The sequence below is a fragment of the Semicossyphus pulcher genome, unplaced genomic scaffold, assembly GCF_022749685.1.
Source record: "Semicossyphus pulcher isolate SPU_LCO1_2020_fin unplaced genomic scaffold, fSemPul1.0.p SCAF_16, whole genome shotgun sequence".
Lineage (NCBI taxonomy): Eukaryota > Metazoa > Chordata > Actinopteri > Labriformes > Labridae > Semicossyphus > Semicossyphus pulcher.
The window spans coordinates 23,888,816-23,908,566 of NW_027211670.1; the positions used below are offsets into that span (position 1 = coordinate 23,888,816).

At 42.7% G+C, this 19,751-nt stretch overlaps 1 protein-coding gene across 4 annotated transcripts; it reads left to right on the forward strand.

Annotated features, from left to right (window-relative positions):
* The first annotated feature begins 960 nt into the window (after window positions 1–960).
* Window positions 961–19,029, forward strand: fbrs (fibrosin). 4 transcript variants are annotated; one of them, XM_069664620.1, is made up of 18 exons: window positions 961–2,743; window positions 5,372–5,527; window positions 6,012–6,038; window positions 6,151–6,180; window positions 6,414–6,462; window positions 6,844–7,189; window positions 7,275–7,501; window positions 8,748–9,043; window positions 9,169–9,213; window positions 9,425–9,523; window positions 11,546–11,629; window positions 11,839–11,877; window positions 12,316–12,387; window positions 12,977–13,130; window positions 13,728–13,808; window positions 14,131–14,214; window positions 15,334–15,541; window positions 16,030–19,029. In XM_069664620.1, exons 1-18 carry the CDS (start codon window positions 2,441–2,443, stop codon window positions 17,627–17,629), a joined length of 3,900 nt encoding a protein of 1,299 aa, XP_069520721.1. In that variant the 5' UTR covers window positions 961–2,440; the 3' UTR covers window positions 17,630–19,029. The 4 variants fall into 4 exon arrangements, with proteins under 4 accessions (XP_069520721.1, XP_069520722.1, XP_069520724.1 ...); XM_069664621.1 differs by having other exon boundaries at window positions 11,561–11,629; XM_069664623.1 differs by having other exon boundaries at window positions 8,799–9,043.
* Window positions 19,030–19,751: the final 722 nt, after the last annotated feature.

The following is a 19,751-nucleotide window of genomic DNA, read 5'->3' on the forward strand; positions in this document are numbered from 1 at the left end:
TCAAATGATATTAAAGAGAAGCATTTGGGACAGTGAAATGGATTTCTTAGACTGACTTTGACCCTGTACACTTGGTGCATGAGCACAGTGATAAGTCAGGCTGTTCAGTCTGTGTATTGTGCATTTACCCAGATGTTAACATTATACAGCGTCAGTTTTTCTTTTTATGTCTTTCTTCAGTCCTACTTTTATATACTTAATCCTGTTTGTTGCTCTTTTTTGTGTTAATAACAAAATATGAATAAATATAAATCAGAATATTAGTTTATACTATAGTCTGGAAGTTTATATATATAGCACATTTCAGTAACAAGACAATTCAAAGTGCTTTACACAAGACAACAGAAGCAAGAAACACATTATAAAACAAGACATTAAAAAGCTAAGTGGAGATAAAATATAAACAGCTAAAACAGAAGCCAACATATAAAAAGACAGTTATAAAATGTAAGAATAAAAGTTACAGTGCAGATATAAATTATCAAAATAGTTTAATAAAAGGCAGCTTTAGACAGGTGAGTCTTGAGCCTTGATTTAAAAGAAGTGTTTCAGCAGACCTGCAATTTTCTGGGAAATGTTTCTGAGAGAGTAACAAGGAAGGCAAAACTGAACATTGAACCTTGTCATAGAAAAACATATAGATTATTATTAATTTAATTTCAAACCAAGGTTTATATAGCACAAACAAGGAAAATCAAATATGGACTATTGTTTCCACATACGTTTGGCCATATTGCGTAAATTAGACAAACATTATTGCTATGCCCCAGCTTGTTTCTGTATATCAGTATTTATGACAGACTATAAAAAAGCCAGCCGATTGTCTGGAAAGCTGACAAATACAGTACAGAATAACTTCACAGACGCTGTCCACGCGGTGGCAGTGTGCACAAGCAGAGCTGCCAACCAACCAGTTTGGTGACTGAGGAAGAAGAGTGGCGCACACAATGCACTGCACGGCTGACAAGGGTTGTGTCTCCCTGATTTTCACGATAAATTTCCAATTCAGTGGAAACTTGTAAAGGGACAGCAGCGGAGCCGTTCTGTTTTTCTCTTCATATATTTTCACTCTGGATTTAGTAAGAAAAATAAATCGTTGACCGGAAACGACGGCGAGGGGTCCAACTAATCCTAAACACTGGATTACACAGTGAAGGCTTCATGAAGGACCTGCCCAGCCCAACGGGGGCTTGGCCGACACCCTCGTTTATGGAAATCGACACCGAGGCTTTCATATTTGGGCCTTGATTTTTTTCTTTATGATGGAGGCGGAACGAAAGAAGAATTGCGTGTGAAGAAGCGAGATATCGTAATTACATTTGTGATTAGTTGCGAAAAGCTTCCGTATTCTGTCTGCTTCCTTTAAAAAAATTGAAAGGTCTTGCTTGGGGTTTAGCTGGCTAACAGCTGGATCGGCTAACGCTAGGTAGCCGGAGTGCTAACGTTACGTCTTTCTTTTGATGTGATGCGAATTCAACCATTACTATCGGCCATCAACAACTCGGCTTGAGGAAAATCTGCTCTCCAAGCCGCGGGATATTAGTTAGCTGAATTGTGTGATGTCCGGCGTTTCAGTTTATACAGACAAATTTTAAGAATATAGTCGTATTCTTAGGTTGCTGGCTGACTATATTGTACTGTATTGAGTTAGCCGTATACATGCTAACCAAATGAGCAAAAGCTAATTGGCTACACTGACCTATCGTTAGCTAACATTAGCGTTAGCTACTTTAACTCAACCAGACAGGTCATTTACTTTTCGTATTGGGAGTAATTTACCGTAGCTGTCAACTATATTACCTAACATTTAACAATAGCACGGTATAATGTTACGACCACTGGTGTGTTAATGTTAGATTTGTGGGTTAAATGGGGCCTTGCTAACAAGCTAACCGTATAATTTTGCTAACGGGCAAATAAATTTGTCAGCGTGTGCAGAAATTTACGAAATCCTGGACGTAAGAGTTGTATTGAGCAATGCAAACGTTGGCGTGATTTTCTTTTTGAAGTCTGTCTAAAGACGATTTAGCTTTGCTTTGTCTATAACACAACCAGGCTTGTCCTTTTTTGTTTACATGCGTATAACTTATGTCGGTTGAATTTCTTGCTAGCTAGCCGTTAGCCGTCTACGAGACACAATCTGCTATGTCCTGACATTTGTGTGCGTCGTGGTTATTTTAAATTCCCATGTGGATCTAGGTTTTCGTTCAGGTAAATTGAAATGACTCTAAAATTTCGCCGGAAGAAAGGCACTGATGCCAATAGACTGTTGTCAAAGGACGGTAAATAATAGCCACTGGTTCCATTAACGCCATTTTAACAGGGAGGGCCTGCCTGTGTAGTGGTGTTTTATTTGCGGTTCGGTGCCTTCCACCGGACCGGGACTTGAACAAAGTGCCTTTGGCCTCACTGGAGTTACAAAAGGAGCTGCTGTCTGAACATGGAGGGCCCGAGCCGGAGCACTGGATTCAGGCAGAGCCGACGGTCCCGTTCACAGCGCGACAGGGAGCGGCGGAGGAGGAGAGTGGACCTGGCGGAGCAGAGGGCCACATCCCTGTCCTCAGGCTCAGATCGGGAGGCTTGTGGGACAAACAGTGTGCTGGGACCCGGTGGGAGAGAATGCCGGCCCGGGTTTGGGAGACACAGGCCTCCACGCCGGAGGAAGAGAGAGTCTGTGTCCTGCGAGGAAGACATCATTGATGGCTTTGCTATTGCGAGCTTCATCAGCTTGGAGGCTTTGGAGGTAAACGTCTTTATTTTACACGCTGTCATCAGAATCAAAATAAAGTTTATTGGCAAGTAGGTTTACACATACAAGGAATTTGACTTGGTGTTTAGGTTCAGAACAATTAACAAATAACTAGAATAAAAAGAAGTTAAACCCCCAACTATTTAACAGTAGTACTCCTACTATCAGGGACCTTAAATAGAATAAGATAAAAAATAGACAAGAAGAATTAGATACAAAAGAAATATAATACAAAATATAAACAACAGGTGAAATGAAAGAGATGTCCAGGTTTGTGCAAGATGGTGGTAGTGCAAATATACAACAGTATACAATTATAAACAGAGTGCTATGTAAACATAAAGTATATAATTCCAGTGTGTCTTAATGTAACACGTAAATCTGAATTAAATCAGCTGTCATTGATCACACCCAATTTTTTAGTTAGTTTACCAAGTTATATGTCACAGTTTATTATAGCATGGCAGGCATTTGACTGTAAATATGGGTTGGGATCAATCAAATATTTGCATTAAAACTTGATGACTGGATCAACTGCATGATTATATTTAAACGTTGTCCTCTATACTCCTCTTCATAACGTCAAAACATGCCTTCATCCCTTCAACTAAAAGTGTGAAAAAGGTGCATATTGAACTCCTCAACTCTGACACCATTTCTTGCTTGGAGAAAGCAATACACTCCGACCCCAAACCCCAAGGCATCCCTGTGATGGCTTTTGGGGGCCTTAATTATTCATGTTCTAATTCTGTGAGGTGTTGATGAGCTGCCAAATGGCCTTTCAGAAAAGAAAGGGAAAGACAAATCCACGTTAGGTATAATATAACTTCTTGTATTGTTGTCTATCTATCAAGAAAGAGGAGGGAACTGGTTAATTAGCACACATTTCCCACCATAAGATAAGATAGAACTTTATTAATCCCTAAGGAAATTATATCCTTTATCACCACGACTTTCAACATTATATCTTTGCATCACCATGCCAAGATGATGACACTAGACAAAATTGGCAACCTTATGAAGATAAAATAATCCTTTAATGTTATTAAATAAGCTTTCAGGGTGAGTTGGATGGCATTTCCCTTGATCACCGCATCATGAAAGGAAACCAAATAATCTCTTAGTCGGAAATGTTGTAATGTTGCCTATTTACCCACAAATACACTTCCACTATTGTCGTCACTAACTTTATATGACAGTCAAAGATCGATGGCCAGTTAATGTCTGAAACAACTGATAAAAAAGTAAAAATACCACAAAAGATATACTGTTTTTATTGGTGGAACTTTATTTCCTTTCCAAATTACCAATTTCCTGCCTGAATTAATTAACAACAGTACCTCCCTGCAGTTTTTCTGTTGTAAGATCATTTAATTACCAAATGAGCAGTTCCACCTGATAGACAGACAGGCTTTCATGACCTTCAAGTCTTTATTCCAAAAGCAAGTATCTGTTTTAGCGGCTGTATTTTTCTATAACAAACTTAACTTTAAGGGCTCAACCAAACTAACTAAAGGTCTAACTTTTCATTAGGGATAAATCTAAATTTTATTATTTAAACTATCAGCTGTTTTGAAAATAAAATATCAGAAAATTAATCTTTAAAATTGTATGTAACCGGATGTCCTCAAATGTTTAGTTTGTTCCAGAACCAGACGATATCGGGTTTACTAGCAGAGGAGTAAAAAAAGCAGTAAATGTTCTTAGTTGAGAAGAGTCTGAGAATTTTCAGCTTTTTTTTCTGTAAAGAATTCTTAAAATGATTGATTTAATAGTTGACAACTTATCCATTTATCAATTCAACTCAAAACCAAATCCTTTTTTAACCATTGTCTTTTTCTTTGTGCATTTAAATCTGTCCTTTTTAAATGACTCAACAGAGAAGTCATTGCATATATGCAGCAGTGGGCATGTCATTCCCAATGTTGCACTTGTTTCATCCATTGGAAAGATATTCATTTGGATTATGTCCACCTATACTTTTCTCTTATACAAGCAATCAGTTTTTATTTATGGTTCAGGCACCTTTTTTCTCTGGGGGTTGAAAGAAACACTTCGTACTTGATCTGCCTTTGCATTTAAAACGCTGGTTCTCAATCTTTTTAGCTTGTGACCCTTCAGAGCCAAGCACAGCCTCATGACCAAGTGGTTATGTTTATGAACAGTTTTACGTCACTGAGATTTTTCTCCTTTTAATCCAATCATTTTTAGGGGGCCTGATGTTGTAATACTTTCCAGTATCTCACTGGAAAAAAATGTTTTGTCAGAGAGGTTTTGGTTAAACTCTACAGCCGTCTCTTAGGCTTGTCATTAATTCTTTAGACATGGTTGACAAAATACAGGAATCAAACTCAATGCAATTTCAAAATACAATCTCCAAAACGCACCATGTAATTGAGTCTTCACACAAACAGCTGTAGCTATTGTCTCTGCAGACTGTTGTCCTGCATTACATCATTCTGCTCTTTCTATTTTTGCGATCACTCCGAGTAGGAGCCGCTGAAATTAGCTCTGTCGGGCCCTGAATTGGCATGTAGCTAGCTTCTGGCCTTTGCCCTGAAGCAGACACATTCATGAATATTGGTAGCTATGTAAACACTGATTTATTCTCCTTCTTATCAGATGGACTGCTCTCTGAAGCCCAGTCAGCACAATGTAATGCCGGGAAGGAGGAACAAGGGGAAGAGAGGGCCAGAGGAGAACGGTGGAGGGCCGCTGTCTGAGCCGGAGGATGAAGCCCCGCACAGCTGCAAGAGAAATAAGAGAAGAAGGATGGAGGTGAACACATGACTCCACTGGGCTTTTATGTTGTGGTCTGTTTATCTTTTCACCTGAGATGTTGGAGCTAATTCCTCATCAAATACAAATGTTAACATTTCCTCAGTGCTGCTCACCTGTACGTCCCGCCTTTGTAAACGCCCTCGTAAAACTGGTTTAGAACACATAACGTTGAAGGTTGTTTATGTTAAGCAAGGCAAGACAAGTTTATTTATAAAGCACCATTTATACATGGAGCAATTCAAAGTGCTATCCCAGTTAAAACAGAGCATTAAGAGCTTTAAAAGAAATATAACATTAAAACAAAGACATTACAATACAAAATAAGAATAAAAGGCGAGTCCTTACATCTAGGAAATATTGTTTTTTTATCAACATATACTTCAACCTTTGCCTTTTTCTTTACAACTTTATTGCTGTAGATGATATAATTAAATTCAAATTAGTACTTTTGGAGCTTATAGTATATATTCTTATTTTCCAGGGACACCCTATGGAGACTGGCTACATTGTAAGTTTTCTAATACTGAAGTGAACTTGATGATGTTATGTCCTGCAGCACTGCAACATTTTTACAGACTGCTTTAAACCTGTATATTGATCGAATGTTATTCTTCTTTTAGTGTGACACTGAGAGTGATACAGGAGACAAGGTGTGTACTACTGGCTTGTCTTTTCAATATCAACTGCATTTTCTTTTCATTAATGTTCACTGCCCGTCATAGTTTAAAAGGAACCACTGTTGTCATTTCCTGGTTAAAACTGAGTGGTTGCATTTTTGTGGTCCTGAAGTAGACAGTCACACATGATGCAATCTTGATGTGGTGTAAGGAACTGTTTGCTGTAGTAAAGATTAAATTAAATCTTTGTTTTTCTCCCCATCTAGGCTTCCGACAATGACATGGACCCAGTTTTCACAGTCAGTACTAGAAAAGGTATGAAACACTTTTTTCTGCTGCAGAACTGATGCATCCACTGGCCCTCATGGCTCTATATTTAGAGCCCAACAGAAGTTTACTTAAGTAGCTCGCATTGTTTTATTCTTGATTTTTAAATCAAGGGGATGTTATCGCTTATTTTCAGCAAATATTAAACTCACTGGAGACAGATTGACATGCGCTTCTGGATGCCAGAGCCGGTACTGAGCTGAGCACAGCCTAGCCTAGCTAACAGTTCATCGAACGAGGCATTGGTCAGCCCTAAGTAGCTAGAAGAAACACTACATTTAATACGGATTTGTTCTAAACACAGCCTCACTGTCCCTCTGTGCTGCAATGTTCAGGAAGTCCAAACACTGACTGTTCTTTTCTCTTCAGTTGTGGAGCCTACTCCCTCAAACATGGGCACATCCATGGGCAAAAGCCTTCCGCCTCTACAGGCCCGTTGTGGCGGCGTCTCGCGGTTAATGGTGACCCCGAGAGTATCTGGCCTGGAGCGAAGTCAGGAGAAAAACCTGGAGTCGCATTTCCCAGAGCCTCTTTCTTCTTCTACCTCTTCTGCCCCCTTCGGCCTACCTTCCCACCCAGTCACAGCCTCAGGCACCGTCCCCCGGCCCAGCCCCTTCAACGGCAATGGCAGCCGCCACAACAACAGCCCCCCGCTCTCCAAACCCAAACCCTTCGTCACATTGCATGGACGATCCCACTCCATCTACAACAACAGGTATGTAAACTATCACTACCGATGTCATGGTTTTGTGTTCTAAATGCCAAACATGATTCCTTATTTATTCTTCTTCTCTACTCAGGAGCAGCACCCCAGTCAAACCTCCCTCATCTGTTGCGTCTTCCTCATCCTCCATGCGCCCCCCGACTCCCTCCACCAGTGTGTCGCTGCCCTACATCAGGGGCTCAGGATCCTCAGGGCCCCTCAGACCCCCGTCCCGAGCCAGCTCTGGTGCGCTGTACACGTCTTCACCTGGCCTGCCTCCCCCTCCTCCTCTGCTGCAGGGCCCCTCCCACTCAACAGCTGCAGGTATGATCAACAGGAATCCTGTGCACTACTGTTTCTCTCTGTTAGTGGGAACACAATGATTATTATGGTAGTAAAATTAACCAAACACAGACCTCCTCTGGCAATTATTTCAGTTTGTCTGAGATGCTGAGGAAGTTGTGTATTTATGAACTTAGGGCTGATCGCATCAGGACTTCAAGTATGAAGACTGGACAAGTAGCACTTAAAATCTGGAATATAAGTCACACCGGAATATAGGACGCAGTCTGTTTTTGGGGGTATTTCAGAGGGAAAGGTTTTCTACAGCTATTTATTAATAAAAACGTGTATACAAGTTATTTCAACAGCAATCCTGCTAGCTAGCGGTAGCTGGCAGCCTTAAGGTAACGTTGATTGCTGTAAGGATGGCGTCTGCAATGGCGATCATGACGGCGCATGTCCATGACGAAGCGTTGGCAACAATCTTTTTTTATTAAAAGTGTGTCTTGTACACTGAATTTTACAGTATTTGAAAAAGGGTCTATGATATAAAAAATTGACAGGATCGTGACAGCATTTTTGCCGATAATATTGATAAGATATTGCCTTTTTTTTGCTGCATATGGATAGATCAAACAGCCAGTCAAGCTCCAGAAATAAATGTGACAACAGCCAATAAATATGCAGCTTTTAACTAGGCATGTCTGACATTAAAACATAGAGAGACCTGACCACCAATCTTTCGTTCCTAGATGTTAAAAATTCTAAGTTTTAACCGGATGAAGAATTTTAGTCAACAAATTAAGAGAAAGAACAGCTGAGCTAATGCGGCAGCTCCGCTCGCAGCTCCAGAAGCCCCGTCAAAGCCAAAGAAAACAGATTATAGAAACCATGTAAACAGAACTAGCATAAAAACTGAGCTAAAGTTGTAGCTGCAGCAGCAGCAGCTCTACTCGCAGCCCCTCCTTACGTCTCATGTGTTCTAAAGAGCGTTGAAGAGAAACAAGTAAAAAGTTCCTCTGCACTATATGATAACTTAAATAAAACTTATGAACCCTCCGGTCAGTCTTCCGTCATTTGAGGGAACTTCTCAAACTGGCGGCATGATCAAATTAATTATATAACGTTATAAATAAAGAAAATATTGTATGTTTTAACAGCAAGTGCTAAAAGCAGGCCTTTTACTCACCTTTTATACTCAAATTTAAGTGCCAATCTGCTGTGATTGTGATGTGAATGTTGTATTTTCAATATCTCTTCTCCCTTATTTTGATACCCTCTACTATAGAACAAGAAATTATACGTCAAAACTTAAACTCCCACTTCTTGAATTCACAAGAGCGCGAGGGCAGACGCAGCGTCCCCGGGGCTGAAAACAACGCAGCAGCTGCGGGCCGCTCCACTCCCGGTGGTCCATCAGCATCCAGCTCCGCAGCGGGCTCCTCAGGCCGGACGTCTCAGAACCAGCCGAGCCTCCCGCAGCTGGCCTTCCAGTTTCATCAGCACAACCACCAGCACCAACACACGCACACGCACCAACACTTCACGCCCTTCCTGCACCCCACAGCCACCGCACCGCCTCTGGTGAGATGCTCCCTGCTGTTATTGCTGAACATCTGTGTCGTACTTGAAATTCCAGTGTGGCTGGAATGTGGACAGTGTTCAGTTTATTGTGATGCTTTAACCCTCGTACTGCTTTTGTCTTTTAGTTTGATAAGTATCCCGGCAAAATGGACGGGCTGTACCGACACCCTGTGAGTACTTTCTGTAATCTTACTGATTATGTAGCTGATTAAAATAGATTAAATTGTAAAACAACAAGGCTGAGAACATATTTCAGCTCCTTCGTAGGCACTTAAACAGTTGAAACTATTATATTTGTATGAATTTAAAAACCAACATTAATTAAATTAAATTCCTCAGCTCTTCTGGCTCACTAAAATACATGTGTCTGTATCTTGGTAGTTCTTCCAACAGTACCCGCCGCCCTCAGTGCCGAGCATCCAGCCTGTGATTCCTCCCACTGGGCCTTTCAGCTCCTTGCAAGGAGCATTTCAGCCAAAGGTGAGAAACACTCTCTTTACATCCTCGTATTAATTACTCCTGGGTGTCAACTAGACATCAGGGGACCTCTCACATTACCTGGTGTAATCTTTGCCAGGTTGACTGTTCATTTCATCACCCACACTGGGACTCCGCTGATGAAAATATGATAACAATTAGGATAAACCCGACAGTGTCAACAGGCGCTTGAGGAGCAGTGACCCTCTCACAGCAGGGCAGCCACAGGGCCTCATAATGACTCGAGCTTCTTAATCTTGCATTCATGCCTATTTCTGTCACAGAACCTGTTTACACTTTTAAATGCATCTGCCTAATCTGATCACAATAACCAGGAAGTCACACTATGATATGATCACTCAAGTAGTCAAGGAAGCATTTAATCACACACTCTAATCACCTACCCACCTCTCCTGCCATCAGTGCACGACGAGGTGGTTTGTTTTGTTTTGCTCTTTCCTGCGCTTGTTTGCAGGTCATATATGACCTTGTGCTTCCAATACTATGTATATCTTTTGTGCTTCCTAGTGAGCTAGGGCTGTGACGGTGGATCAAGTCACCGTCATCAACCCTTTATTATTTTTAAAGGTAGACCCAGTGATGTTGCTAGGTACGCGTCCAGCACCTCTGGCACATTAAAATCTAAAGGGACGCAGTAAACTCACTATCCATACATCCCAGGGACGCGCCTCATCTTTCCATACAGAACGATACATTATGAACAACAAACTCGTTTTAAAAAATCACAGTAATCAGCAAAAGAAACCTGGCTCCCAGAGTGCTGTTCTTTCAACCTTCTGCGCATCCGATTGGTGCTGACGGGCCCATGTGCAATGTGACGTGCTAGTTTAGCCGCTACAACAACAACTCACCGATCACCACGGATTTCATTTCAACAAATAACATGCTCTGTTCATGTTGACGATGTTTTACCATTTGGTAGACACGCTGTAGTGAAACAAACAAAACATACTCCGGCAGCGGTTTACCTCCATATGTTCGTGGCGTTAGTGTTTCACCGTGGTTAGAAAAGTTGTGCAAAACAAATCTGGGACTTAAAGCCCAAATGACTGCTGAATACCTACCTGTGGGTCTATTTGACCTTGATGTGACTTAGACAGTGACAAACTTGCAAGTTGTCTGCTGGACACCCTGGAGACGCATGTTTGAACCAATGACTGTATATATAGATGAATGACACGTCTCCATCTGCTCTCATTTTACGGAATTGATGCCAAAATAGCCCCCGTCATAGGCGCTGCCATCTTGTGATGGCGACATCATTTGGAGTCAGAGTTGCGCAGTAGAGATCGGGCGAGTGGTGTGGCTGTAGCCACTGCCACTAACCAAAACAAACACTTAAATTACCTATAAAAAAAACCCAGCTAGTATCCGGCACGCCGGCGTGTTTAACAACAGAACAGCTTCTTTGTGTTGGTCTGAAGCAGACGTTCACAGATATGGGAACTTTGACTGTAGTGATTATTTTAGTTTGGTTTCCTCTCACCGATCGTCCTCCACTCTGCTACTCGGGAACGGATCGGCTGCAGGAACCGGATTTGTCAACAGATCTGTCAATCATCATTTTGACAGCATCAAATACGTAATTAAAAGTAAACATGTCAGAAAAATGAACACTTGGACATAAATCAGCATGATAAGAACTAACTATAATGACAGACACCATGTTTGGAAAAAAATGTATTTGACGTGGATTTAGATTTTGTAGTTTGACTCATGTCCCATCTGTTAACATGGAGGAGGCGGGCTTTATGACCTATACTGCAGCCAGTCAGCAGGGGGCGACAGAGAGGGTTTGGCTTCACTTTTAGGGAGCTGTCATGCGACCATCTTTTTATACAGTCTGTGGTTTGAACAGGGTCAAAGTGATTTCAGCTTCTGATCCAGCTTGGTTCTTCTGGCTTCTGCTGTAGTGAGAACACATGAAAAAGAATAATATTGGATGTAAATCAGATGCAGACCTCTGTAGGTTGTTGCTGATGTGTTGTGCTGTGTGTGTGACAGCCTCTTGTCCCTCAGGGAACGGGTCCTGATATAAGCGCACGACTCGGGGTTGTGCCTCACCACCTGCAGCCCAAAGACCCCAGGGTGAGTTCAACATGCTTACTTAAAACCTGCATCATTACTCTAGAGATTTTCTTTGTTTGCAAAGGACTGAACAGGTGTCAGTAGAGAGTATAAGATCAGGATGTGCTGAAACGTGGGCCTAGTCAGTGCAGTAAAGAGTGCAAAACTATTCCTGCTACAGAGTGAGAGTTGTTGATTAAAAGTGGTTTCACACTTCTGTTCTCTTGTAGCTAACTGATCCATTTGGGACATCGTTGAAAGTCAGTAATGTAAGCAAAAAACAGCTGTTTTTGAATCCCTTGGCTCCTTAAAATTTCCAGCCTGTTTTACTTTCACTGCTTCACTCACTCTTTGCACTAATCTCACTTGTAATCTTGACTGCTATCGGTCTGTTCTCTGCCCTTGCACACCCAGTTAGATTTTACAAACCCTGAATTTACCCTGTGATTAATGATGTAGTTGTAACGCCCCCTATGATTTTCTTGTATTCCCGCTTATGCATTTTTCACTCTGTTTTATATCCTCAAATTTATACTGATCTCTCGTGAGTAACATCTCCAGCTAAAGAACCTTGTGGAGAAGCTAGATGAGATATTTCTGAACAAGAAGAAGAACGTCTGACTCTGTGTGCAAAGGCTTTAAAGTTGTACATGCAAGATTCATGGAATAACTTAGTGAACCCCTGTGATCTTTCTTGTGCTGTGCAGAAACCAGGAAAATGGTGTGCTATGCATGTGTATGTGGCCTGGATGATTCTGAGCCATCAGAAGAAAGTAAAAGTAAGTGTTTCGTGCATTTACATTGTGAATTAACATCAAATTTTATGAGAATAAAGTGGTTGTTAAAGGTATAATAAGTAGGATTTTTCCTTGCATTTTGTCAACAACACATTCAAGCTCGGCCCCTCCTCCTGGGCTCTTCGTCACCAGAAGCTCACCCTCACTCTCTCGTGTGAGAACACACCTACCCCACCAAGCTAACATCGACAGCATCACAGTTACCTTTGTGCTAGCGTGCTAACTGCCGGTTACCGTAGCATGCTAGCTAATTTGCTAATTTGAACCACTCCCACACTCACCTGTACACTGTGATTGGCTCAGGGAACCACAACAGCGCCCCTCCTGAAAACGTCCTGTGCAAAGCAAAACAACAGAATAGACGCAGAGGGAAGGGTCTCACAAGAGTCTGCACACACACTCACCAACACACATGTATAGAGGCCCATAGGTGGTTATTGATATTACATTATATTAGTAAAAGTCCATATCCTACTTATTATACCTTTTAACAAGATATTCAATCAGGAGACAGAGAAAGGTGCTGTGACCCTTTAAATGCCTGGTTAACTGTTGTATTTGTTTCTTTCAGCTGATGCAGGCTGATCCTCACAAGTTGGACTTCCGCAGTGACCTGCTGGCCCGTTTTCCTGGAGCTGGGGGTCTTGGTCCTCTGGGGCCCATGGGAGGAGCCATGCCTCCCAATCATGATCTGACCAGACCTCCCAGTCTGTTCTCAGCCACAGGTGCATGACCTAAACTTTCTAACGGAAAGTGGATTTACCCTCGTATTCATTAACAGCTGCTCATGGCTACAAGAGGGTGTTCAAGCTGTCTTTACGTGTTCCTTTAGTTTGGTTTTATGGAATTGTAAAGCTCCCTTTAAATGCCATCAGAAGGCTGTCTGATTCTCTTTTTACAGGGGTATCTAAAGCGGACTTTTGCAGATATTAAGACATTTGCAGGAACCAATAACACTACATTAACACAAACACAGTGAGGACCCAAACTTCTAAAATTAGTATACGCCGCTGAATGCAGCATGAGTCATCAACGTTTTTGTTTACCAGGGACATGACATGATATAATTGATACATTAAAAACATTATTTTTTTGTCTTGTTGGGCCCGATACTTTTGTACGTAACACGGCGCAAGATATATTTGGTAACCAACTCCTGTAATGATTTGCTTTACGTTTAACTTCTAAAGACATCCCGTCCTCTCATCCCTGAGATCTGACAGCAGTGCCATCCTTGTCATAATATGAATTGTACGGGGAATTTGAAGCATTTAACTACTTAAGGCATTCTTATTTATTTTTCTACTACTCCTCTCCCTCAGGGCCGGTCAATCCATCTTCGGCTCCTTTCATCTCTCCATCAACGCCCCACTCCTCCTTCCTCACACCAACTGCACACTTGGGTAAGAGCAGCTTGAAAAAGGGCACATTTGTATGTCACTCGTGCACCACAACCAATGTATGTCACCGTGGTTTACCCATGCCAGATTTTACTTTTACCTAGAGCATTTATAAATGTATTTATTTGCGGTAATGATGGAGTTTCAATAGCTGTTATGATGAATGAAACTTTAGCTCTAGTTCTGATGTCATCGAGTGGTGTTGTTGTCCATGTTCTCACATCTGACGGCAGATATATTAAAGGTTCAGCATAGCTTTTACTCTTTTACTATTGATGTTTGTATTACACAGTAAGTCTAATGTATATCTGCTTTTGTCTTTCAGATCCATATGGCCGATCCCCACCCTTCACCCCACTTGGAGCCCTCGGTTCTGGTGCCTTTGGAGGACTTGGCAGCCCGACACTGGGTCAGTCTCACTATGTCTCAACTCTTAAAACATAAAGCTTTAAAGAGAGTGGGTGAAAAACATTTAGTCCTCTCACCAGTGCAGTGTCAATGTGGTATTTAATGTATAAATCATCAACAAATCCCTCTGCATACACTGATAATAAACATTTACGATGGGCTTGTTGTAGCTTGTTGCACCTATCCGGGCTCACATCGCCAATCAAGTCTGTTCAAATCCTTTTCCCATTGCCAGTGGAGAATACTCTGTTCGGTATCTTTTCCGCTGCGTCACTACTGACGTCACAAACGTGCAAGAAACCTGTCGCCTTATTCCTTCTTCCCCTCGGATCAGAAGAAGCTCTCTCACCTCGCTGTCTTGCAACACATTCGTTGTTGTATGTTGTTCCTCTGTATTTACGCTCCATAGATGCCTCCACAACTAATCTGGCATATTTGCTGGACAATAAAAACATTAATTTATTTCATTAAAGACATGTTATTAACTTGTATTAAATGTCTTAAAGAAGATAATTTAAAGGTAAAGGTAAGGAATGATCAAAATATTAGCTACTTGTTCAGCTCATCTGCAACAGTGTGTTGGGATTAAAAGCTAATTTATAGCATATATCGGAAAGGGGGGAAGGGCAACATCCAAAGACAGTTTGTCTGTTATTTCCTGTTATTCTCATGTTAACATCCTCTCTTGCCATTCTCAAACGGTAATTCTCAGTGAAGAAGAATGAGGATAAAATAGACATTGTATAGTGAGCAATGCAGAGGCTTTGTCAGTCATGTACTAGTAGAAGGTCAGATGCATCAGTATGAGTCGAAGTGAAGACAGGAAGCAGTCCAAATAAAAGTCTAACATGACGTCCTGATCATTGGTTCAAGCTTCAGTTGTGTCGAAACCATTAGACCCATGTGGTCTAAGCCACTTGTGTTGATCAAGATTTCCTTGCACTCTGAAACGGAGGCTGATCAAGCTTATACAAGCAAGTTCATTATCAAGTTTGACTGACTTGATAATCATTCTCACCAGGATAATATTAGTTGCTAAGGAACAAACATGGTGTAAAATAAATAATGTGTTTACATTGACCACTTTGCGTCTAACAAAAAATGTCTTTTTGCTTCACAGCGAGCTCCGTCTTTGGCCCTAAAGATTCCCCAGTTGGAGGCTTACCCACCCCCAACCATCACGACCCATGGAACCGCCTACACGGTGGCCCGTCTGGGTTCCCTCCTGGCCCCAGCTGGGCTAAAGGCGCAGACAAGCGGGACGAGAGGGATCGAGGGAAGGACGGAGAGAGGAGAGATATTCCCCACATCAAGGATGAAAAGGACAGGTATGATTCCGCTGATTTCAATACAGCCTTTAAACATATTAAAAAAAGGCAGGGAGAACTTGTGAAGGACATTCAGTGATATTTTCAGCAGCCGATAGTGCAGAAGTTAAATCATGTTTGGGGACATATTTGGTGTTGGAAAAAATCCAGAACAGCAGGGAGAGGGGCTGTGAAATCAAAAGGGTTAGCATACATAGGATGCTAACCTGCTAACTAGCTCGTAGGTATTGCAGTCTGGGTAACTGGCAGAGTTTATAGTCATAGTGAAGGGATGTAAAAAGTGCAGGATGAGACATCAAACCTTTTTTATGTTTTCTAGAAAATGAAAAACTCCAACCAGACTTTTACTAGTAAAAAACTGTGGTTGCAGTGAAACATGCCGTTGGGACACTAGTATGACTTTCTATTATGTAACTGTTGTGCACGGTGGTATGACGTTTGGTATGAATGCGTTCCATTATATAACTTGTGCTCATTATGTTTTGCAGAGACAACATGCTGTATGGCCGACAACCTGTGAGAATGTCTCCAGTCGCCCCCTCGTTCAAGCCCCGCAGTAGCACCCCAGTCTCCCACATCAACGGCCACAGCAGTTCCCTTGGAGGGAGCAGTGGGCCCATCGAGGACCTGACACGCAGCCTAAACAGAGACAGAGACCGCGAGCGAGACAGAGACGGGGATAAGAGGCTGCTGCCGACAGTGTCTTCACGGGGGCTTCCTCTGGGCTCTTCATCTTTAGTAGCAGACAGGGACAGGCCGCGGTCTTCCTCATCTTCTGTGCTCACTACTCCCCCGCCCTCCCGCTCAGCTGCATCTCCTTTGGACCTTTACCCCCGCTCACTTGCCTCAACAGCACACAACCACCACAACGATTCCTCACACTCCCAAAGAGACGGCAGCCTCCCGTCCTCCTCTGCAGCTTCTGCCTCCGTCACTTCTTTGTCTCAGGCCAAGAAGTCTGACCGGACCACAACACCCATCTCCAAACCACCCCTGCTCCTCCCACCGGTTAAAGTTAAAGAGGAGCGGAAAGAGGAGCCTGAGCCCATCCCCATCACCCTTCCTCCACCAGCGCCCAACCACAGCTTTGACCGCCCAAACAGCCATCCCCACCACCCAACTTCTGGTACCCCTTCCTCCTCTTTATCACTGACTCCCACTCCTGGTGTCCCCCTCATGCAACACACTCCAAACCATCCTTCCCACCAACACCTCTCCCTGCTGGACCGTTCTAGAGCCATTGAAGCTTATCTGGGGAGCCAAGCAGGGGCAGCAGGGTTGGTCATGGGTCCAGGAGGAGAACGTTTTGCCCATGGTCCAGGCCAGGGACCGTCACACGGTCCACATAGCTACACCTGGGACCCCTGGAGGGAGCTGGCAGCTCAGCAGCAGCATCATCAGCATCGCAGGGAGGCTTTGGCACTTCGCACAGACCCTCATTTAGCCCTAAGATCTGATCCACATCTGGCCCGGCTGCTCCAGCATCAGCGCCTTCTGGAGGCAGAGAGGGTTGCAGCTGTAGCAGCTGCAGCAGCAGCAGCCAACCCTCACCACCCTCCAACATCTACCTCTTCTGCCTCCTCTGCTGTCCGCCAGGAGTTTGGCCTGATGGGACATCACTTTGAACGGCCTCCTCACCTCGGACCCCCAGGAGGAGGACTGATGGATGAGGAGCAGCGTGCCCAGATCCTGAGGGAAGACTTTGAGCGAGCGCGCTACTTTGGGATGCACCCACACCTCCCTCCTGGCTCCCACCTCTCAAGCCCCTCTCATGCTGCTACTGCCGCTCACCTGGAGCAGCTCCACCCCGGCCTTCTCGCCCACTCGCTCCCTCATGGAGCATCTCCTGCTGCCCAGCACCACCACCACGCCGGCCTCTACGCCCGTCTAGGCCATCTAAACCCTCACCACGTGCCCAACGGCATCCTGGCAAAGACCCCTGCAGGCCTGGTAGGAGCTCTGTCAGTGGGGGCACCACCTCCACTCATTCCGTCCATGACCAGTCGGTCGTCCACACCTCCCCGCAGACTCGGAGGGCCGGGTGAGCTGGCACTGTACAGCGCCCACAAAGACGGAGAGTCCAGATAGTACAGGGACACTGGAGGAGATTAAGGGAAATGTCAGGATCACCGTGCTGCTCTCAACCTGCCCCCTTTTCCTCTTGCAGACTACTAAACCCCACCCTCCCAGTTACACAACCATACCAGCTACAGTCCCCTGCCTGAAAACGCAGGCCGTGACTGGCTGGAGGTGACGGTAGGGAGGGAAGTGCAAGACTTGGAATACGCGCAATGGTTCTATCAGTGCAATTTAAAGGTACATGGTTTCTGTGCATCCTTGGTGTATTTTTATTTTATACTGGCTGTTGTTATTACAGTAGTCAATTTATAAAGCTGTATGAAGAGGCAGAGGACAGCTTTTCTCTCATTTGTCAGGTGAATTATGATCCATGCTCTTCAGCAAGCCTTTCCGGGGGGATTGGAAATGACTTCCAGAGGGATGTACACTGTGAAAACATGTCAAGGGTTCATCCTGGGATATTATAAAGCCCTCCTCTACATAAATCAACCCTGATTAGGTATTGTGGATGAGGGTCTTTAGAAATACAGTGGTAAAGTGGTGCTTTCTGTTCTGTCTTTGTGTCTTTTTGTCATTGTGAAAAGACAAGATTACTGATGAGACCATTTTAAAGAAGATTGGTAAGCATCGCACCTCAGTTTCCTGCTTTACCCAAAAATCTAGAACCCAAACCCTTCAAAGCTTCACTGATGAGATTCAACCCTTTTTTGGCTTGTTTTGTTTAAAGGATGAATGGCGACATGAACTGTGCTACACTGTGTGAGTGAACACAGTATTTTAGAGCTTCCTGTAACTGTTTTCCCAGTCTCCTCTCGACTATATGTGCAGGACCAGATTATAGTAGTCTAGAGAAATTGCCTTTGTAATTATTATTCTTAACATTAATTATCTTCTATAATAATAAATATATTCACTGTTATGTTATTTGTCTTTGTTTCGGGTATCAACCAGTACTCTCTCCCCAGGTAGTAATCTGTTTCAAATCATGCAAGAGACGAAGCAAAAGGCTTGCTTCACACGGAAAACTTTTTAATGCTTGTGAACATTAAGCCGTCTCCTTTGCGACCTCTGGCCTCTTCAAGGATCTCATCTATGACTGTGTTATGCTGAGAGGGATGTTTGCCTGTGTGTCATTGGTTGTGTGTTATATCCATTTTGGGACTTTGGGAGCCTTGTACATTGAACTGTCGAAGTTGTTTCATCAACAAAATAAGTTATATACATGGATAAGTGGGACATCTGCTGAAGAACTGAAAAAAAATATATGTACTTGTGTCAAAGGACAACTAGACAGTGGGTATCCTGAGAGGGAAAAGACTGGGTCGATTATTTTAATATGACCATTTTATACCTTTCAAACCCCTCCCCTAGAGACCACAAAGATTAATTATTAAATGAATTGTTGTTTACTCTGTTGTGTGGGTCTTTTGTTCTGAGTCTTGTCATATTAGGACAATTACTATTATTTTTGTCAGTGGTTTATCCGCCAATTATGTTCTTTATTACAAGATTGATACGCAGAATCATAAAACAGTGAGAAGAAAACCACAACATTTTTGAGATTATATTGAAACCTCATGTTTGCTTTGTTTGACTACCAGTTCAAAGCCCTAATATCAGTTACATATTGTCTAATCTATCTGAGAAGGCCAAGACATCTAAAGTATATTTACATAAACCAGTGAATTTCTGGTATTTTTGGTGAAAATAGAGATGAATTCACTATTTTTCAACTTGTTGTATTTTAGCCTTTTTGTTATACTAAATATCTCAGCTAAACTACTTACCCAAACACAGTGCGACGATTCATTGTTAATAAAGTATATACCGGTATACTTATCCATAAAGACATAAAAGGAAATTATTAAGCACCTCGAGTCATCTTTGATTTAAAGGGAATATAGCAGGTTATAAGTACTCCACACTTAAGCAAGAAACAGAGGGGAAACTTAAGAAAGAAATCTTACATATGATATACTGTTCCTTTTGATCATAAGTTTATCCAAATAAAAAAAGTTTTATCATAACTTTAAGCTTCATCATTATTGACGCTTAGGGATCAAACGAAGTTACATCAAAACTATTGTTACATCTTCGTATTGCAGACGGTGAAAAATATGACCTGAAACTG